Source organism: Salmo salar, chromosome 05, assembly GCF_965601325.2.
Source record: "Salmo salar chromosome 05, fSalSal1, whole genome shotgun sequence".
Lineage (NCBI taxonomy): Eukaryota > Metazoa > Chordata > Actinopteri > Salmoniformes > Salmonidae > Salmo > Salmo salar.
Window position 1 is genome coordinate 11,459,701 of NC_138295.1, and position 22,779 is coordinate 11,482,479.

Sequence of the window (22,779 nt, forward strand, 5' to 3'; positions counted from 1 at the left end):
ATGGTCAGTGGTTAATGGTCAGTGGTTAATGGTCAGTGGTTAATGGTCAGTGGTCAGTGGTTAATGGTCAGTGGTTAGTGGTCAGTGGTTACTGGTCAGTGGTTAATGGTCAGTGGTCAGTGGTCAGTGGTTAATGGTCAGTGGTTAATGGTCAGTGGTTAATGGTCAGTGGTCAGTGGTTAATGGTCAGTGGTTAGTGGTCAGTGGTCAGTGGTTAATGGTCAGTGGTTAATGGTCAGTGGTTAATGGTCAGTGGTCAGTGGTTAATGGTCAGTGGTTAGTGGTCAGTGGTCAGTGGTTAATGGTCAGTGGTTAATGGTCAGTGGTTAATGGTCAGTGGTTAATGGTCAGTGGTCAGTGGTTAATGGTCAGTGGTCAATGGTCAGTGGTTAATGGTCAGTGGTTAATGGTCAGTGGTTAATGGTTAGTGGTCAGTGGTCAGTGGTTAATGGTCAGTGGTTAATGGTCAGTGGTTAATGGTCAGTGGTCAGTGGTTAGTGGTCAGTGGTCAGTGGTTAATGGTTAGTGGTTAGTGGTCAGTGGTTAGTGGTCAGTGGTTAATGGTCAGTGGTTAGTAGTCAGTGGTTAATGGTCAGTGGTCAGTGGTTAATGGTTAGTGGTCAGTGGTTAGTGGTCAGTGGTCAGTGGTTAGTGGTTAGTGGTTAGTGGTCAGTGGTCAGTGGTTAATGGTTAGTGGTCAATGGTTAGTGGTCAGTGGTCAGTGGTTAATGGTTAGTGGTTAGTGGTCAGTGGTTAGTGGTTAGTGGTTAATGGTTAGTGGTCAGTGGTCAGTGGTCAGTGGTTAATGGTTAGTGGTCAGTGGTTAGTGGTTAGTGGTCAGTGGTTAGTGGTCAGTGGTTAGTGGTTAGTGGTTAGTGGTCAGTGGTTAGTGGTCAGTGGTTAATGGTTAGTGGTCAGTGGTTAGTGGTCAGTGGTTAGTGGTCAGTGGTCAGTGGTTAGTGGTCAGTGGTTAATGGTCAGTGGTTAGTGGTTAGTGGTTAGTGGTCAGTGGTTAATGGTCAGTGGTTAATGGTCAGTGGTTAATGGTCAGTGGTTAGGGGTGGGGTCATTTTGGAATGATGATGCATGGGGTGAAGTGGGTGAGGAAGGGGAAAAGAGGGGAGGTGGGGAATAGGGAGAGAAGACTGTTTCAGGGGGTGTGGAGGATGAGACGGGCGTTCAACAGGGTGAGGAGAATGGGGGTGAGGATGGGGAAGAGGGGAGGGGGTGGGGATGGAAAAAGGAGAGAGGTAGGGTGTTGTCATGACGTGGCCCTTTCTGGGTATAGATCGTGGCTTCTCCCTCTCTCTCACTCTGTCCTACACCCAGGTTCTGTTATATCAGGTAAATTCCTGGCAGAGACTCTCTCTCCCCCTGGCCATGCAGTATAGAGAGAGAGTTTCACAGTAGAACAACGGAACTTCTACTACCTCACAGAATTTGAGAACTTAACAATATCCATGTTTTGGAGAATGTGTAACCCGTCAGTGGAGAAGCCAGCTACGACCCGGTCCATTTTGTTTCATGTTTGTGACCTCATGAAAGACAATCCAGGCACATTACCATAACCCTGTTTATACAGGCGCCTCCGTTATGAGGTTTGCATCTAATTATGGTATCAAATGAATGAGTAAAGATTAAACTGGAGCATTGGCTACACGTCTGGAAATGGTTCAACTCTGAGACTATCAATCCCTACAGAATAAGAGAAAATCTTAGATACTAATTACTAGTCTGCAGCTAGAAATGATGTAAACCTGGGATGCGAAGACCGACAACCGCCGAAACATCTATCCTATGAGAACATTTCTGAATGGTACTCTGAAGTATCCATTCTAACCACGAAAGACTTTGATCCAGGAAAACAGAAGGAGAGAGAGAGACTCGGATGAACTCTCCAGCAGACGGACCGATGATTCCAACAGAGATCACGACGACACATGGGCGTAAATATACAGTATATTGATTGCAATTATTCCCGAATGAGTGAGCGTTCATGTGCAAAGGATTAGCATTGCAATTAATATAATTAGCAACTGTGTATAGTGATCCCGCCCTTCTCAGTCCACAACCACTTCCCTTTGTCCACCAAGCTGTCCTATCGGCTTAGCCCACTAGGGAATCTTCCCTGTCCTTGTTAGTAACATATCTGCTGTTTGTTTGTTTATGCATTTCAGTGGTTATTTAGTTAGTTAGTAAATAAATTATTAAGCCAATTGATGTATGGATGATTCATAGTAAAGGCTGGGTTTGTGCAGATAACCAACAATTTACGACGTTTGGAATGAGACTAACGTGAGGTAAAGAATAATTCATTAAGAGAAGACTAATTGATCAGATATTAAAATATCTGAAGAGTTATATTCGGAAAATTATAACTTTGTAATCTGAAGATTTTCCGTGGTGCCCTGACTTCCTAGTTAATTACATTTACATGATTAGTTTAATCACGTAAGAATAATTACAGAGAATTGATTTGATAAAATAAGTCTTCACTTTTAATGATGCCAAAGACACGACAGTGTTCAAAGAGGTGAGGAGGGGAAGGAGAGAGGTAGGGTGTTTAACAGGGTGAGGGGAAGGAGAGAGGTAGGGTGTTTAAAAACCTTACGAGTATCTAACATAATATCTATATATGTTTTCATGGGCTGCTTCTCAATCCACCGCATCCACCTGTCGCCCTTCCGCATCTGCGGTGGAAGTTGGCAGAGCTGGAGCGGTGTTTGTCAGACCATAAGACATCCCAAAAATCGGTCTTCTCAAGAAAATATCTGTAGCTTCTGAACGGTTTGGGCTACAAGCTTCCAGTCTATGGAAAGATGAGACTGTCACTAACACTATGGTGCTCTCCGTTTTCTCTACAAGCCCCACGCGACTCGTCTGAAGTCGGTACCAGCGATATGGCGTCTTCTGTCTGTAGCGTGAGGGAGAGCTCAGAGGACAGCAGAACAGGGCGAGGAGCACCACTGCATCACTATTAACGCTGAAAGCCTGATGAACGACAGGTTGTCCTATAAGCGAGTGTTACTCCTAGATTCTCTATGAAGACAACCCGTGTCCTCTCTATCCTTATTTCATGTCCTCTCTGTCCTTATTTCAGATACAGCTGTTGATGCTCGACTTTTAGTACAGTACAACAACGTCCTACGTACATGTGGATACGTTTGGTCACTCTAACTGGTAAGAAAGACATCCATATTATCTTAATCAACAGGTGTGTGCGTCTGCAGTGACGTGTGTGTGTGGCTGCTTCATTCATGGTGTCATACTCCCCGTGAAGAGATGAGACTGTATTAATGATAGGTGGTGAGAGGAGAGTCTCCGAGATGAGATGAGACTGTATTAATGATAGGTGGTGAGAGGAGAGTCTCCATAAAGAGATGAGACTGTATTAATGATAGGTGGTGAGAGGAGAGTCTCCATGAAGAGATGAGACTGTATTAATGATAGGTGGTGAGAGGAGAGTCTCCATAAAGAGATGAGACTGTATTAATGATAGGTGGTGAGAGGAGAGTCTCCGTGAAGAGATGAGACTGTATTAATGATAGGTGGTGAGAGGAGAGTCTCCATAAAGAGATGAGACTGTATTAATGATAGGTGGTGAGAGGAGAGTCTCCATAAAGAGATGAGACTGTATTAATGATAGGTGGTGAGAGGAGAGTCTACGTGAAGAGATGAGACTGTATTAATGATAGGTGGTGAGAGGAGAGTCTCCATAAAGAGATGAGACTGTATTAATGATAGGTGGTGAGAGGAGAGTCTCCATAAAGAGATGAGACTGTATTATTGATAGGACGGTGAGAGGAGAGTCTCCGTGAAGAGATGAGACTGTATTAATGATAGGTGGTGAGAGGAGAGTCTCCGTGAATGAGAGATAAAAAATATTCTGCCCCACTAGGCTTTTCACTGATCCTGTACCATGTGTGTCTGCAGTGTGTGTGTGTATGTGTGTGTGTCTATCTGTATGTGTGTGTGTGTGTGTGTGTGTGTGTGTGTGTGTGTGTGTGTGTGTGTGTGTGTGTGTGTGTGTGTGTGTGTGTGTGCTGTGTGTGTGTGTGTGTGTCTGTGTGTGTGTGTGTGTGTGTGTGTGTGTGTGGACTCATGCCTGTGTGTGTGTGTCTGTGTGTGTGTGTGTGTGTGTGTGTGTGTGTGTGTGTGTCTGTATGTCTGTGTGTGTGTGTGTGTGTGTGTGGTGTGTGTGTGTGTGTGTGTGTGTGTGTGTGTGTGTGTGTGTGTGTGTGTGTGTGTGTGTGTGTGTGACTCATGCCTGTGTGTGTGTGTCTGTGTGTGTGTGTGTGTGTGTGTGTGTGTGTGTGTGTGTGTGTGTGTGTGTGTGTGTGTGTGTGTGTGTGTGTGTGTCTTCGGAGTGATAACGGCACCTTAAGGAACGTCCTGATTGCTTTTCCCTGAGTGGTTAGTGGGCCTGACGCCTGCTGGTACATTATAAATCATTTACAGTCATTTTGGAATGCAATATCCTTCTCTAAACTCCTTGCTTTACTTCTCTCTCTATTGTTATTGGACAGTGATCCTGCCTGCCCTATGTAGCTAGCTGCTAGCCACTGAGGCTGAGCTGAGCCGGGGGGGGGGGGGGGGGGGTAGGAGGAGGAAGGAGGTGTCAGGGAACACCAGGAGGATGGCTTATTAGGATTTACAGTGCTGCTGCTGTCACTGAGAGGAGAGAGAGATGCCTATGCTGTAGTTTATACCTCCTTATCTCCATCTCTCTCTCTGTCTCTCTCTCTGCTCTCTCTCTGTCTCTCTCTCTGTCTCTCTCTCTTTCTCTCTCTCTATCCCTCTCTCTCATCCCTCTCTCTCTCTCTCTCCCTCTCTCTCTCTCTCTCCCTCTCTCTCTCTCTCCCTCGCTCTCTCTCTCTCTCCCTCGCTCTCTCATCCCTCTCTCTCTCTCTCTCTCTCTCTCTCTCTCTCTCGCTCTACCTCTCTCTCCCTCTCTCTCTCTATCCCTCTTTCTCTCTTTCTCTCTCTCTCCCTCTTTCTCTCTCTCTACTTCTCTCCTCCCTCCCTCTCTCTCTCTTTCTCTCTGTCTCTCCCCCCTCTCTTTTTCTCCCTCTCTCTTTTTCTCTCTCCATCTCTCCCTCTCTCTCTCTCTCTCTCTCTCTCTCCATCCCTCTCTCTATCTCTCCCTCTCTCTCCCTCTCTCTCTGTAATGGAGAAAGTGTTCTGTCATGTCTTCATTTATAGTAGAGGTAGAAAAACAGAACCTGAGAGGAAACATTACATTTTATTATATTCATGTTATTGGAAGTCATTAAAAATTGTTGATATTTGTAGGTTTTTGTGTTTTTCATTTTCTAAAGAGTTATATAATGTTCCTTTGGTATGTATTTTGTATGTAATGTGAGATGGGGACATGTTAGAGACATTTTGTTAGTGAGCTCAGTGCCATTTTAATCTTTCAATAGCTATGCTTTATATCAGTAAACAGTCTGTGACTAAGTTGTGCAACACTTTATCCCAGCGACTCGGCGAGCCCTTGATTGTGTAGATTGATAGCAGGGTAAGTACACTATCATGTTTATGTGTTCTGGTTTTATATCAGGACAGAAAATACCCTCGTCACCAGTCAATAAAACATTTGTGAATAAAAGAAATGAGAGCAAACGGTTTTTCTGTCTCTCTGGAGAGCTAGGAGTCATTCATTTTCCTGTGATCTTTTTTCTTCCTGTCTCCAGCAGGCACGGGATGGAAGATCTGACGAGAGGAGGAGAGGACCGTGAATGAAGACCGTCAAGACAAGAACTACCGACACTGTGTCAGTTTTATCTGCTCTGCTCCAGACTGATGAGTGGATCTAAGGGTGCTGGACTGTTGGGCTGATAGACGGGAAGACAGGGGAAGACAGGGGAAGACAGGGGAAGACAGGGGAAGGGAAGAGAAGAGGGAAGGCTTTGTGAGCTGAGGAGGAGACCCTACGTGTATGTTGGTCACTTGCAGTTGTTGCTGAGACTCACTCAGACGGACCATGTGGTTTTTGCCAAGGAGAAACTGTCTCCTCTCCTCTCAGCAGCAGGACCATGGGGTCTGGCATGGTGGCCACATACCCAGCTCCATCTCCAGCCTCAGCATCACCACGTCTTTCTGGATCGTAACTTTCTCCTGGTGCTTGGTGGCCGTCCAAAGCCAGGCCTACCACCCCACGGTGAACACGCAGTATGGGAAACTCCGGGGGGTGAGAGTGCCCCTACCCAGTGAGATACTGGGACCAGTGGACCAGTATTTGGGGGTCCCGTATGCAGCCTCTCCAGTCGGGGAGAAACGCTTCCTGCCCCCCGAGCCTCCCTCCTCCTGGTCGGGGATAAAGAATACCACCCACTTTGCCCCCGTTTGCCCCCAGAATATTCACAATGCCGTGCCAGAAATTATGATGCCAATATGGTTCTCCTTCAGCCTGGATATAGTGGCCTCTTACATACAGGATCAAAATGAGGACTGTTTGTATCTAAACATCTACGTTCCAACGGAGGATGGTGAGTGGGTCGGGTATACGAGTACTAAACCAAACTCTTTTATCTCTTTTCTAGCTCTTTTTCTATCTCTCTCTGAGACTGTGTGTCGCTACTGTAGTGTGTGTGGAGCATGCCGTGTTGTCCTCCCTGTGCATGCTGTGTCTGTATCCTCCACCACCACCATCTCCAGCCTCCTCATTCTGACTTGATCTTCCATGGCAGACATCTATTTTCATCAACTCTCCCTTTCCATGCCACCGTTTGAGGTTCCTCTTTGTGTTGATTCAAAAATAACCCCCCCAAAAAACAAAAGATTACACAAAATGGTTGAAAAACCAATCATTAGTTGAAACAGATTGGGCCTAGTGCTGTACCTTGGTGCACTCCCTTCCCTTACTGTCTTGAGTGTTCTGGGGAAAATATGATTAGCTATGAGCTATTAGACAATGATCTTCTGTAGGGTTGGTTGGTGAAATATTCTGGTACACTCGAGGCCTGTGGCATCAGACTAGCCCATGTAAGACCCCTTACTTTCATATTCTTATCAAGAGTTTGTCTTTGCGGTCTTGGTAAACTATAGGTTACAAGTGCAACAGACAAAATAATACAATATTTTGACTGAAGACCTAGAGTACCAGTCAAAAGTTTGGACACACCTACTCATTCAAGGGTTTGCCTTTATTTTTACTAGTTTCTACAATGTAGAATAATAGTGAAGACATCAAAACTATGAAATAACACATATGGAATCATGTAGTAACCAAAAAAGTGTTAAACAAATCAAACAATATTTTAGATTTTATATTCTTCAAAGTAGCCACCCTTTGCCTTGATGACAGCTTTGCACACTCTTGGCATTCTCTCAACCAGCTTAATGAGGAATGCTTTCCAATGGTCTTGAAGGAGTTCCCACATATGCTGAGCACTTGTTGGCTGCTTTTCCTCACTCTACGGTCTGACTTATCCCAAACCATCTCAATTGGGTTGAGGTCGGGTGATTGTGGAGGTTAGGTCATCTGATGCAGAACTCCATCACTCTCCTTCTTGGTCAAATAGCCCTTACACAGCCTGGAGGTGTGTTGGGTCATTGTCCTGCAAGTCCCACTAAACGCAAACCAGATGGGATGTTTATTTTATTTTTTCTATTTCACCTTTATTTAACCAGGTAGGCTAGTTGAGAACAAGTTCTCATTTACAACTGCGACCTGGAGAAGATAAAGCAAAGCAGTGCGACACAAACGACAACACAGAGTTACACATGGAATAAACAAGCGTACAGTCAATAACACAATAGAAAAAAAGAAAGTCTATATACAGTGTGTGAAAATGGCGTGAGGAGGTATGGCAATAAATAGGCAAGAGTAGCAAAGTAATTACAATTTAGAAAATTAACACTGGAGTGATAGATGTGCAGATGATGATGTGCAAGTACAAATACTGGTGTGCAAAAGAGCAGAAAAGTAAATAAAAACAATATGGGGATGAGGTAGGTAGATTGGATGGGCTATTTACAGCTGCTCAGAAAGCTGATGTTTAAAGTTTGTGAGGGAAATATAAGTCTCCAGCTTCAACGATTTTTGCAATTCGTTCCAGTCATTGGCAGCAGAGAACTGGAAGGAAAGGCGGCCAAAGGAAGTGCTGGCTTTGGGGATGACCAGTGAGATATACCTGCTGGAGTGCATGCTATGGGTGGGTGTTGTTATCATGACCAGTGAGCTGAGATAAGGCGGAGCTTTACCTAGCATAGACTTATAGATGACCTGGAGCCAGTGGGTCTGGCGATGAATAAGTAGCGAGGGCCAGCCGACTAGAGCATACAGGTCGCAGTGGTGGGTGGTATATGGGGCTTTGGTGACAAAACGGATGGCACTGTGAAAGACTGCATCCAGTTTGCTGAGTAGAGTGTTGGAGACTATTTTGTAAATGACATCGCCGAAGTCGAGGATCGGTAGGATAGTCAGTTTTACGAGGGTATGTTTGGCGGCTTGAGTAAAGGAGGCTTTGTTGCGAAATAGGAAGCCAATTCTAGATTTTATTTTGGATTGGAGATGTTTAATGTGAGGCTGGAAGGAGAGTTTACAGTCTAGCCAGACACCTAGGTATTTGTAGTTGTCCACATATTCTAAGTCAGAACCATCCAGAGTATTGATGCTAGTCATGCGTGCGGGTGCAGTCAGCGAATGGTTGAAAAGCATGCATTTAGTTTTACTAGCGATTAAGAGCAGTTGGAGGCCACAGAAGGAGTGTTGTATGGCATTGAAGCTCGTTTGGAGGTTTGTTAACATAGTGTCCAAAGAAGGGCCAGATGTATACAGAATGGTGTTGTCTGCATAGAGGTGGATCAGGGAATCACCCGCAGCAAAAGCAACATCGTTGATAAATACAGAGAAAAGAGTCGGCCCGAGAATTGAACCCTGTGGTATCCCCATAGAGACTGCCAGAGGTCCGGACAACAGGCCCTCCGATTTGACACACTGAACTCTGTCTGAGAAGTAGTTGGTGAACCAGGCGAGGCAGTCATTTGAGAAACCAAGGCTGTTGTGTCAGCCGATAAGAATATGGGGATTGACAGAGTCGAAAGCCTTGGCCAGGTCGATGAAGACGGCTGCACAGTACTGTCTTTTATCGATGGCAGTTATGATATTGTTTAGTACCTTGAGCGTGGCTGAGGTGCACCCGTGACCAGCTCGGGAACCAGATTGCACAGCGGAGAAGGTACGGTAGGATTCAAAATGGTCAGTGACCTGTTTATGAACTTGGCTTTCGAAGACTTTAGAAAGGCAGGGCAGGATGGATATAGGTCTATAACAGTTTGTGTCTAGAGTGTCACCCGCTTTGAAGAGGGGGATGACCGCGGCGGCTTTCCAATCTTTAAGGATCTCGGACGATACGAAAGAGAGGTTGAACAGACTTGTAATAGGGGTTGCAACAATGGTGGCGGATAATTTTAGAAAGAGAGGGTCCAGATTGTCTAGCCCAGCTGATTTGTACGGGTCCAGGTTTTGCAGCTCTTTCAGAACATCTGCTATCTGGATTTGGGTGAAGGAGAAGCTGGTGAGGCTGGGGAGGCTTGGACAAGTAGCTGCGGGGGGTGCAGAGCTGTTGGCCGGGGTTGGGGTGCTGCGGGGGGTGCAGAGCTGTTGGCCGGGGTTGGGGTAGCCAGGAGCAAAGCATGGCCAGCCGTAGAGAAATGCTTATTGAAATTCTCGATAATTATGGATTTATCGGTGGTGACAGTGTTACCTAGCCTCATTGCAGTGGGCAGCTGGGAGGAGGTGTCATGGAATATTCTAATCAAGTGAGAGAGACAGCTATTTCTTCAAAAAATCTTCTTGATTTAATATTGATTAATTATTGAAATAATAATGCTGGTCGATCCCACACTCTGAAGTGTGATGCCGAGAGCTCAATGAGCAGAACTGAGCCACAGTATTTTATAGTTAAGACATCTGGAATACGTCAAAAGGTTAGGATTTGTATGTGAGAAAGGAGTATCCCCCAGCCAGATAGCATTTACTGTGACGACTGTTCCAATTGTATAGAAACCTCACCGTATACAAATACCAACTCATTCTATAGAATGCAAGCTGTAGGTTTTATCACCAAGTCATCATAAATCAATTGCTACCGCCAAACCCAGAAGCCTAACTCAGTCCCACAGAAACAGATGAGAGAGTACTCATCAAACCTTACTTGATGCATAAACAGTATTAAAACATCATCTTGTCATTTTTATACCATAGATGGCATATCGCTGCAGAATACTGTGGTAGCCATGCTGGTTAAATGTGCCTTGAATTCTAAATAAATCAACGATAGTGTCACCAGCATAGCACCTCCGCACCATCACACCTAATCCTCCATGCTTCACGGTGGGAACCACACATGCAGAGATCATATGTTCACCTACTCTGCATCTCACAAAGACACGGCAGTTGGAACCAGAAATCTCAAATTTGGACTCATCAGACCAAAGGACAGATTTCCACCAGTCTAATGTCCATTGCTCATGTTTCTTGGCCAAGCAAGTCTCTTCTTCTTATTGTTGTTTTATTTGCATCTGTTTGACCATGAAGGCCTGATTCACTCAGTCTCCTCTGAACAGTTGATGTTGAGATGTGTCTGTTACTTGAACTCAGTGAAGCATTTATTTGGGCTACAATTTCTGAGGCTGGTAACTCTAATGAACTTATCCTCTGCAGCAGAGGTAACTCTGGGTCTTCCTTTTCCTGTGGCGGTCCTCATGAGAGCCAGTTTCATCATAGCGCATAATGGTTTTTGCAACTGCACTTGAAGAAACTTTCAAAGTTCTTGAAATGTTCCATATTGACTTACTGATGGACTGCCCTTTGTCTTTGCTTATTTGAGCTGTTCTTGCCATAATATAGACTTGGTATTTTACCAAATAGGGCTATCTTCTGTATACCACCCCTACCTTGTCCCAACACAACTGATTGGCTCAAACGCATTTAAAAGGAAATAAATTCAACAAATGAACTTTTAACAAGCCACACCTGTTAATTGAAATGCATTCCTGGTGACTACCTCATGAAGCTAGTTGAGGGAATGCCTAAAGTGTGCAAAGATGTCATCAAGGGTGGATACTTTGAAGAATCTCAAATATAAAATATATTTTGATTTGTTTAACACTTTTTTGGTTACTACATTTTTTTATTTTTTTATTTTACCTTTATTTATACAGGCTTTTCTCATTGAGATAACATCTCTTTTCCAAGAGAGACCTGGTCCAATAGCAGCAGGGGGAACAACTTACATACACTAACAGAACATTAAACAGAACTATAGACACACATACAGTACAACAATTACATATTACGTTAAAAAACACGAAAGTCTTGACTAAAAAACAGCTGTCCTGAAGACAATTCCACTCTTCTGTGATATACACATCGATCAAGTGTTTAAACTCCACCAACGAAACTAGATCACATTTTAAAATGTTCAGGAGAGAATTCATGATTCCATTTGTGTTATTCCATAGTTTTGATGTAGAAAATAGTAAAAAGAAAGAAAAAACCTTGAAAGAGTAGGTGTGTCCAAACTATTGACTGGTGCTGTACATTTCAACCCATTAAGACCCACACAGCGAAGCTTGAAATGGTAAGTTGTCCCAGTATCATAATGATACAAAATATTGCATACAATTTCATTGTAATTTGAACAGCAAATACTGTTGTCAATGTGCTGGAACAGGCATTGAGGAAAGCTCCTGTGTGGTGGTAAGGGGTCTTATATAGAAGTGCATGTGAATATGGGCTTCTTGTGTTCCGACGTGCAGCAAATTCATTCCACCATTTTGGAATATTTCTGCAGAAACACCCCCAGTTACTCTCTGGACAGACCCTCTGTCGTTGTTGTTGTTGATGAGGGAGGGAGGAATGGGGGTTTGGGGGGGGGGGGGGTTGGGGGGTTTGGCTCAATCTGAAGTTGTTGCATGTCACCTTCCAGGTCTTTTCCAGAGCCTTCTGTTATTTTGTAGTTTTTTTTATTCATTTTACAGTCAAAAGAATATCCAAGGAATGTGCCAGGAAACCCAACAAGAAAATGTGTAGAAAAGGAGGTATGTAAGACAGACAACACGGTGGGAGTGAAAGAGAACGAGAGAGGAGAGAGAATGCCTCCTCTCTAAAGCCAGATATCAGCACCTATCAACCCTCAAATCAAACGGCTCAAATTGGGATGAGCAGTTGACCTACAGTTCTCATCAACCTGGACGTGTGTGTGTGTGTGTGTGTGTGTGTGTGTGTGTGTGTGTGTGTGTGTGTGTGTGTGTGTGTGTGTGTGTGTGTGTGTGTGTGTGTGTGTGTGTGTGTGTGTGTGTTAAAGAAATAAAGGGGAAGTTGTCGGAATTCCCCCTGTAAAATTAAGTCCCTAAAGATTGAATGGTTTGCATGTATTTTTCATCAATAGGTTTGATTTTTATATGAAAGCACTGTATTGTATGTATTTTATTTTACACACAACTTAATTGTTTATCAAAACCAATTCAAACATGACAATGTGGATGGAATTGGCCCAACAAGTCAGTAATTGACAGCCTTCCAGGCTGAATCACGACGAAAAACAGATCAATTCTTCTGAATGGAAATAACAAGGCTGATTCAATTAAAGTTATGTAACACAAATCAAAGTTAAAGGGGCAATCTGTGATTGGTGCATCCTTTTTTTCCAACTTAAAACAAATATATTGTTATTTTTTTTCTAATCCTGATTCCCCTTTAAAGTTATGTAAAACTAAATCAGGGTTGGAATGAGAGGAACTTCAGTCATTTTTGTGTTGTATTCTCTGATCGAACATAAAGAATTATTGCAAGAATTTGCCAAAGGAGACAAGAAAAGAAAGCATTTGAGGCTGTTGATTACATCTTCACACAACAGTCGAGGTATGCATTCCAAATGGCACTCTATTCCCTATATAGTGGACTACTTTTGACCAGGGCCCATAGGGTGCCATTTGGGATGCATATGAGGACAAGTTCTGTCTGGAAATCATAATTCACAACAAGCAAATATTCTCCTGCAGAGAGAAAGATGCATCATCGTGTTGAGATAGATTGGATTAGAGTCATTACACCTCTTGGAATTCATGCAAACTTTGATATTACTTTCTATACAGCGAATGAATGGATACAAACCATGGTCAATATACTGTACCTACTATTTGCCTTTTTCTGCGGCAACAGTAAGTTCTGTACTGTCATTTCCAGGAGCAACAGGTAAAGTTCATACTTTTAATCACAGCAAAAAGGCCTCGAATCTCATATTTGCCAAAAGCCAGTTAATTGACCTATAAACATTTTCATTATCAGAAGCCTTAATATTAAAGCTCATATTGAACCTAAATTTAACGTTCTGTTAGTTTAAGCAGACGGAAATCTCAGACACGTTACGTTTGAAGCTCAGCAATTAACCTCACCTAGTGATCTTGCACACACACACACACAGACACGCACACACACACACACACACACACACACAGTCCCGCTCACTTTAGTAAACCAATTTAGTTTGAGACAGACGGAGCCCCCCCAGGCGTTTCTGAATTAGTCCCAGTAGTAGAATTCACACAGAAATATCACTTTAATATTCAAACTCCACTTGAAAACATTTTCAATTATCTTCCTCATGTTTCGTAATGAGGAAATGGTTTATCATATGTTTGCTATGTTGGTTTTGTGACATATGATTGTGCTGAAGGGGTGACTGTGTGTGTGTCTTAAATGGCACCCTATTCCCTATATAGTGCACTACTTTTGATCATGGTCCATAGGGCTCTGGTCAAAAGTAGTGCACTATTTAGGGAAAAGAGTGCGATTTGGGATGTGCTTTGTGTGTTCCATAGCCTCTCAGCATCCTCAACACTAGAGCTGTAATTTTCTAGCTCATTGAAATGGAAACGGTTGCTGGGACAGTTTAAATTGTATTCTGAAATGTTTCATTTGGAATAACTTTGGTCTTCGTTGAAGTTTGTTATCTAATGCATGGATATACAGCATTGATTATGTTGTGCTATAGTATGTTCAAAGCTTCCCGTGATGCAAACTTTGTTAAACTTCAGCAAATATGTTAATGAAATAATTGGATCTAGTCATTATTCTGCTCTAGAAGGAGTGTAAGGATAGTCACCATCAAATCAGGTCATTCCTTTTACAACAATGGGATTCTAGAATGACATGATAGTCCATGCAGTCCATTTCTACAATAGTACAGAACATTTTGATTGTGCGTTTCAGTCCCTCCTGTTACTTTCTTGGTAATTGTACAGTAATATATGTGTCAGTTGTGTATGAAGTTATGGACTCCATTGAAAGACCTATAACAGTTGGACCTTTATATTGGAACAGAGTCATACACTCACCAGGGATCTGTTGGTACAGTATCTACAAACCCTTTAATTATAACAGCTCCAATCTCTTCATGAACATGGATCCTCAAGAGGTACACTGATTAATTCTGAGGAAGAAGCATGGCATTTGGCTTGCGATACAATGGTTGTATGATTGTTGCCAAGCAACAATAAGCAGTCGTGATAGGAGCGCGTCGCGCCTTTGTCTTGTTTGTCAGCACTCAATTTAATGATTTCAGGTCCAGTTCAGCATCCCTAGACAATGATGTGAGGAGAAAAGTTCAGGTATCATTACATTGAAAATACATAAGGCTACATACTAAATGAGCCAAACTATACCAACATAGAGAAGGCTATAGTATGATGACACCACTCAACACGTATAACGACACAAGGCAAAACCCAGATGCAGACAAGGGAGGCAGATGGTTTGAGCTCTGATATTTATTATAGTCCAAGGGATAGGCGAAAGGCAGGTCGGGGACAGGCAACAGTTCATAACCAGGTCAGAGTCCAAAACGGTACAGGGGGGCAGATAGGCTAAAGGTCAGGGGCAGACAGACGGGCACAGAGTCAGGACAGGCAAGGGTCTGAACCAGGAATGCGAGAAAAAAAACAGAGACTGGGAAAAAACAGGAGCTGAGAGAAATGCTGGTTGACTTGGCAAACAAGACGAACTGGCACAGACAGAAAACACAGGTATAAATACACAGGGGATAATGGGGAAGATGGGCGACACCTGGAGGGGGGTGGAGACAAGCACAGGTGAAACAGATCAGGTTGTGACAGTGCCCCCCCTCTAGTGGCGCCACCTGGCATCCTACCTGGGCACATAGTTGGTTAACCGGGGTGCCGGTGGTGGAAGTCGGCGATGAGGTCTTGGTCCAGGATGTCTCTAGCGGGGACCCAGCACCTCTCCTCTGGGCCATAAACCCCCCCCCCCCCCCCCCCCTAGTTAACCAGGTACTGGAAACCTCTGCCCCGCTAGAGGGGTTTCACAGTGTACGCCGGATGGCCATTAATGACATGGGGAGGAGGGGTGGGCCTGGAAACAGAAGAGAAAGGGCTGTGAGAAACAGGCATAGTTCTAGACACATGGAACATAGGATGAATACGGAGGGTACGGGGTAACAAAATACAAACGGCAGTGGAACTAATAACTCTAGAGATGGGGAAAGGAGCAATGAAATGGGGGGAAAGTTTGCGGGACTCCACCCGAAGGGGCAGGTCCTGTGTGGATAGCCATACCATACCCTCTGCCCAATGCGATTGCGAGGAGCCTGAGACCGGCGGCGGTCTGCTTGTCGACGATACCTGGAGTTGGTCTTGAGAAGCGCCGCCCGAGCTCTTCTCCAGGTACGCCGACAGCGGCGGATGAACATCTGGGCCGAGGGTATGTTGACTTCCTGCTCTTGTTCTGGTAAGAGCGGAGGCTGATACCCCATGGAGCACTCGAAAGGAGAGACTCCCGTGGCCGAACAGGGAAGAGTGTTCAGGGCATACTCCATCCAGACCAGTTGTCGGCTCCAGGTAGTGGGGTTGGTCGAGACGAGGCATCTTAAGGTTGATTCCAGGTCTTGGTTTGCTCGCTCTGACTGGCCGTTGGATTGGAGATGGAATCCGGACGACAGGCTGGCCGACGACCCTATAAGTGTGCTGAATGCATTCCAAAACCGAGATGAGATCTGAGGACCCTGGTCGGTGAGATCATGTCCACCGGGAGTCCATGGAACCGGAAGACATGCTGCACCATGATCTGGACCGTCTTTGGCAGAGGGTAGTTTGGGGAGAGGACTGAAATTTGCGGCCTTGGAAAACCGATCCACTACCGTCAGAATGACGGTGTTGCCATCAGACAGAGGGAGCCCAGTGACAAAGTCCAGGGAAATATGGGAGCAGGGACGATGAGGGACAGGTGAAGTTCGCCGCAGGGTCTTATTCTGAGCACAAACAGGGCATATGGCAACGAAGGCAGAGGCATCAGGAACCATTGAGGCCACCAGAAACGTTGTCGGAAGAAGGCCAGGGTTCGTTGGGAACCTGGATGGCAGGTAAACCTGGAGGAATGAGCCCATTCCAGGACCCAGGACTGGACTGAATTAGGGACGAACAACCGGTTAGCCTGGCCCCGCAAGGCCCCCAGGAGGGGGTCTCAATAACCCAGCCCACTGAAGCCGCAAGGCATGAGGTAGGGAGGATGGTCTCGGGGTCAGAGGGTGTGGCAGCAGAACTGTATAGGTGAGAGAGGCTGTCAGATTTCAGGTTGTTGGTCCCTGGGTGGTAGGAAATGGTGAAGTTGAATCTAGTGAATAACAGAGCCCACCGTGCTTGCCTGGAGTTAATGCACTTGGCTGTGCGGGAGGTATTCCAAATTGTTATGGTCAGGCCAAACCAAAAATGTATTTTCTGCTCCTTCCAGCCAGTGCCTCCACTCCTCCAGTGCTATCTTGACCGCCAGAATTAAGACGATGGAACAGGAAGGCACAGGGATGGAGCTTTTGGTCCTGGGCAGACCGCTGGGACAGGATAGACCCTACTCCAACGTCAAAAGCATCGACCTCAACCACAAACTGATGGGACAGGTCCGGATGGACAAGGATGGCAGCTGTAGTGAACCGATGCTTCAGGTCCACAAAGGCCCTGTCAACAGCTCGTGACCATGTGATCGGCACCTTGGGAGAGGTGAGTGCAGAGAGGGGGGCCACCAGGGTGCTGTAGCCTCGAATGAAACCGTGGGAAATTGGCAAACCCCAGGAAACATTGTAGCTGCACTCTGGATGTAGGTTGGGGCTAATCCACTACTGCTTTCACCTTTTCAGGGTCCATCTGGACATTTCCTTCAGCGATGACATATCCCAGAAAGGAGATTGTAGAATGGTGGAACTCGCACTTCTCGTCTTTCACAAATAGTTGGTTCTCCAGGAGGCGCTGAAGGACTTGTCGAACATGAAATGATAGACGAACACGAGATTATTTAACATATTCCGGAGCACATCGTTTACCAGGGCCTGGAAGACAGCCCGTTGGTGAGACCAAATGGCATGACCAGGTACTTATAATGTCCACTGGCAGTGTTGAAAGCGGTCTTCCACGCATCTCCTTCGCGTATCCGAACCAGGTGGTAGGCATTCCGAAGGTCCAGCTTGGAAAAGAAAGTAGCCCCCTGGAGAGGTTTGAAAGCCAAGGAGAGGAGTGGTAGGGGTAATGATTCTTGATCGTTATGTCATTAAGACCCCGGTAGTCAATGCACGGATGCAGGGTCTTGTCCTTTTCAACAAAGAAAACCCTGCACCGGCAGGGGATGCAGAAGGACGAATGCTCCCAGCAGCCAGAGAGTCCTCAACATACTCCTGGCCTTGGTCGCCGGGCCAGATAGGGAATATAGCCGACCACAAGGCGATGTGGTGCCTGGGAGAAGGTCAATGGCACAATCGTAGGGATGATGTGAGGGAAGAGAAGTAGCCCGTGCCTTCCTGAAGACCTCCAGGAGGTCATGGTACCTTGGGGAGATGTCAGAGAAATCCGAGGCTTAGCTTAAGCCCTGAGGAGGACGTCTCGGGGAAGGCTGCACCGCTTTAAGGCAATGGAAATGACAGAACAGACTCCATCCCAGGATTGAACTCGTGCTCCAGTCAATAACGGGATGTGTTTTTGGAGCCAAGAAAATCCCAAAACAGGAACATGGGGGGAATCAATGATGAGAAGCTGTATTGACTCACTGTGTTTTCCTGATACCCGCAGATTAACAGAAACACTGCTATGGGTAACTCTTCCAATGGAGCGGCCGTCCAGTGCTCTAGCGTCCATGGGAACAGAGAGGAGTCAAGTGGGGATACCTAATTCAGAATCTAGGGTAGCGTCCATTAAACTCATCTGCCCCAGAGTCAATGAGAACCCAGTGAGACTTAGACTGGTCTCCCCACAGCAGGATCACAAAAAAGGAAGTGCGGGTAATGGCTCACAAGAGTACTTATATCTACTAAATAAATAGGCATCTTAACCTCTATGGGCTACATAGAGGTTAAGATGTAATCAGCAGCCAGTGTAATCCCGTGGCGTGATATTCAAATACCTCAAAAATGCAAAAACTTCAATTTTTCAAACATATGACTATTTTACACCATTTTAAAGACAAGACTCTCGTTAATCTAACCACACTGTCCGATTTCAAAATGGCTTTACAACGAAAGCAAAACATTAGATTATGTCAGCAGAGTACCCAGCCAGAAATAATCAGACACCCATTTTTCAAGCTAGCATATAATGTCACATAAACCCAAAACACAGCTAAATGCAGCACTAACCTTTGATCTTCATCAGATGACAACCCTAGGACATTATGTTATACAATACATGCATGTTTTGTTCAATCAAGTTCATATTTATATCAAAAACCAGCTTTTTACATTAGCATGTGACTAGCATGTGACTAGCATTCCCACAGAACACTGCCGGTGAATTTACTAAATTACTCACGATAAACGTTCACAAAAAGCATAACAATTATTTTAAGAATTATAGATACAGAACTCCTCTATGCACTCGATATGTCCGATTTTAAAATAGCTTTTCGGTGAAAGCACATTTTGCAATATTCTCAGTAGATAGCCCGGCATCACAGGGCTAGCTATTTAGACACCCAACAAGTTTAGCACTCATCAAAGTCAGATTTACTATAAGAAAAATGTTATTACCTTTGCTGTCTTCGTCAGAATGCGCTCCCAGGACTTCTACTTCAATAACAAATGTTGGTTTGGTTCAAAATAATCCATAGTTATATCCAAACAGCGGCGTTTTGTTCGTGCGTTCAAGACACTAGCCGAAAGGGTAAATAAGGGTGACGAGCATGGCGCAATTCGTGACAAAAAAATTCGAAATATTCCATTACCGTACTTCGAAGCATGTCAACCGCTGTTTAAAATACATTTTTCTGCCATTTTTCTCATAAAAAAGCGATAATATTCCGACCGGGAATCTGCGTTTAGGTAAACAGACGAAAGAAAATAAAGCATGGGGTCGACTCGGGCACGCGCCTAAGCCCATAGTACTCTGATCGGCCTCTTGCCAAAAGCGATAATGTGTTTCAGCCAGATGCTGCCTCGATATCGTTCAGCTTTTTCCCGGGCTCTGAGAGCCTATGGGAGCCGTAGGAAGTGTCACGTTAGAGCAAAGATCCTCAGTCTTCAATAAAAAGAGCCAAGATGAAACACAACTTGTCAGACAGGCCACTTCCTGCATGGAATCTTCTCAGGTTTTGGCCTGCCATTTGAGTTCTGTTATACTCACAGACACCATTCAAACAGTTTTAGAAACTTTAGGGTGTTTTCTATCTAAAGCCAATAATTATATGCATATTCTAGTTACTGGGCAGGAGTAGTAACCAGATTAAATCGGGTACGTTTTTTATCCGGCCGTGTCAATACTGCCCCCTAGCCCTAACAGGTTAATGGTAGCTCCCAGCAGGGAGACAGTGTGACGGAGCTGGTCCAAGTCTGCTGGGTCTGTCATGGCCAGTTCGTACTATAACGACACAAGGCGAGACCCAGATGCAGACACGGGAGGCAGATGGTTTGAGCGCTGATATTTATTATAGTCCAAGGGGCAGGCAAAAGGCAGGTCGGGGACAGGCAACAGTTCATAACCAGGTCAGAGTCCAAAATGGTACAGGGCTGCAGGCATGCACGAGGTCAGGGGCAGACAGAATGGTCAGGCAGGCAGGCTCAAGGTCCGGGGTAGACAGACGGGCTCAGAGTCAGGACAGGCAAGGGTCAGAACGAGGAGGACGAGAGAAAAAAACAGAGACTGGGAAAAAACAGGAGCTGAGAGAAATGCTGGTTGACTTGGCAAACAAGACGAACTGGCACAGACAGAAAACACAGGTATAAATACACAGGGGATAATGGGGAAGATGGGCGACACCTGGAGGGGGGTGGAGACAAGCACAAGGACAGGTGAAACAGATCAGGGTGTGACAACACTGGCACAAACTTTCCATCACTGCACACAAAGCATGATATTGTTTTCTTTTTGTTCAGAATCTTCAAGCGCCATTGGAGCTATTTTAAGAATAGCTGCTGAAACTCCTGCTGTATTAGTCAGACTGTGCAGTGACCTGCCTATTATAGACAGAGAAAACCTCACCACCCACTGTGAAGAAAGACCTGTCTGTCTGTGTCTTAGCCCAGAATATGAAGAGGAGAAGGAGAGAGAGAGAGAGAGAGAGAGAGAGAGAGAGAGAGAGAGAGAGAGAGAGAGAGAGAGAGAGAGAGAGAGAGAGAGAGAGAGAGAGAGAGAGAGAGAGAGAGAGAGAGAGAGAGAGAGAGAGAGAGAGAGAGAGAGAGAGAGAGAGAGAGAGAGAGAGAGAAAGCTTCATACAGACAGAGAGAGATACAGAGTGAAAGAGAGAGAGAGAGATAGGCAAGGAGAGAGAGAGAAAGAGGGAGAACCCAATGAGCACAGACGTTATTCAACGTCTATTCCACATTGGTTCAACATCATTTATTTGAAAGGAATTGGAAACAACGTTGATTCAACCAGTGTGTGCCCAGTGGGAAGGATTCAGACCGATCGAGAAAAAGAGAGCGAGAGAGATAAAAGCCCTCAGAAAGTGGAGAACTGGACAATACTAATAGTCTCTATGTCTCACCAGTCCTGGTCAGACAGCCCCAGGCTACAGAGACCACTGTCTCTCTATGTCTCACCAGTCCTGGTCAGACAGCCCCAGGCTACAGAGACCACTGTCTCTCTATGTCTCACCAGTCCTGGTCAGACAGCCCCAGGCTACAGAGACCACTGTCTCTCTATGTCTCACCAGTCCTGGTCAGACAGCCCCAGGCTACAGAGACCACTGTCTCTCTATGTCTCACCAGTCCTGGTCAGACAGCCCCAGGCTACAGAGACCACTGTCTCTCTATGTCTCACCAGTCCTGGTCAGACAGCCCCAGGCTACAGAGACCACTGTCTCTCTATGTCTCACCAGTCCTGGTCAGACAGCCCCAGGCTACAGAGACCACTGTCTCTCTATGTCTCATCAGTCCTGGTCAGATAGCCCCAGGCTACAGAGACCACTGTCTCTCTATGTCTCACCAGTCCTGGTCAGATAGCCCCAGGCTACAGAGACCACTGTCTCTCTATGTCTCACCAGTCCTGGTCAGACAGCCCCAGGCTACAGAGACCACTGTCTCTCTATGTCTCATCAGTCCTGGTCAGACAGCCCCAGGCTACAGAGACCACTGTCTCTCTATGTCTCATCAGTCCTGGTCAGACAGCCCCAGGCTACAGAGACCACTGTCTCTCTATGTCTCATCAGTTCTGGTCAGACAGCCCCAGGCTACAGAGACCACTGTCTCTCTATGTCTCATCAGTCCTGGTCAGACAGCCCCAGGCTACAGAGACCACTGTCTCTCTATGTCTCATCAGTTCTGGTCAGACAGCCCCAGGCTACAGAGACCACTGTCTCTCTATGTCTCATCAGTCCTGGTCAGACAGCCCCAGGCTACAAAGACCACTCAACTGTCATAATCTCCCCCGACGAGCACACTGACCAGCCAACAGTCTAGTTATACAGAGAGAGGTGTTGATTATCCACATCGCTGTCAGTCATACACATGTAGAGAGAGGTTTTAAAACATGTCATTGATCCATCACAATGGGCTGAAGAAAGCTTCTACAAAGGTAGAGACCAAGGATAGTCAGAAGTGGCTGAATAGAGCATGTTTGTCATGTGACCAGGGCGTCATCGAGCGTTGACCACACAACAGATGACCTTCCTTAGTTATTCCACCGCTGGCTGGTGCACTGTAATGTCCAGGCCAGGCAGGTATGGGCTAAGGTCACGTGCACTGTAATGTCCAGGGCAGGCAGGTATGGGCTAAGGTCACGTGCACTGTAATGTCCAGGCCAGGCAGGTATGGGCTAAGGTCACGTGCACTGTAATGTCCAGGCCAGGCAGGTATGGGCTAAGGTCACGTGCACTGTAATGTCCAGGCCAGGCAGGTATGGGCTAAGGTCACGTGCACTGTAATGTCCAGGCCAGGCAGGTATGGGCTAAGGTCACGTGCACTGTAATGTCCAGGCCAGGCAGGTATGGGCTAAGGTCACGTGCACTGTAATGTCCAGGCCAGGCAGGTATGGGCTAAGGTCACGTGCACTGTAATGTCCAGGCCAGGCAGGTATGGGCTAAGGTCACGTGCACTGTAATGTCCAGGCCAGGCAGGTATGGGCTAAGGTCACGTGCACTGTAATGTCCAGGCCAGGCAGGTATGGGCTAAGGTCACGTGCACTGTAATGTCCAGGCCAGGCAGGTATGGGCTAAGGTCACGTGCACTGTAATGTCCAGGGCAGGCAGGTATGGGCTAAGGTCACGTGCACTGTAATGTCCAGGCCAGGCAGGTATGGGCTAAGGTCACGTGCACTGTAATGTCCAGGGCAGGCAGGTATGGGCTA

General features: G+C 45.7%; 1 protein-coding gene across 1 annotated transcript in view; it reads left to right on the plus strand.

Annotated features, from left to right (window-relative positions):
* The first annotated feature begins 3,097 nt into the window (after nucleotides 1-3,097).
* The window catches only part of LOC106591301 (neuroligin-3), a 321,864-nt gene continuing 302,182 nt past the window's right edge, over nucleotides 3,098-22,779 (plus strand). Inside the window, exons 1-2 of the mRNA XM_045717892.2 lie at nucleotides 3,098-3,180; nucleotides 5,694-6,488. Coding sequence (XP_045573848.1) covers nucleotides 5,984-6,488 — 505 coding nt within the window. The 5' untranslated portion in view covers nucleotides 3,098-3,180; nucleotides 5,694-5,983. The remainder of the gene's footprint in view (nucleotides 3,181-5,693; nucleotides 6,489-22,779) is intronic.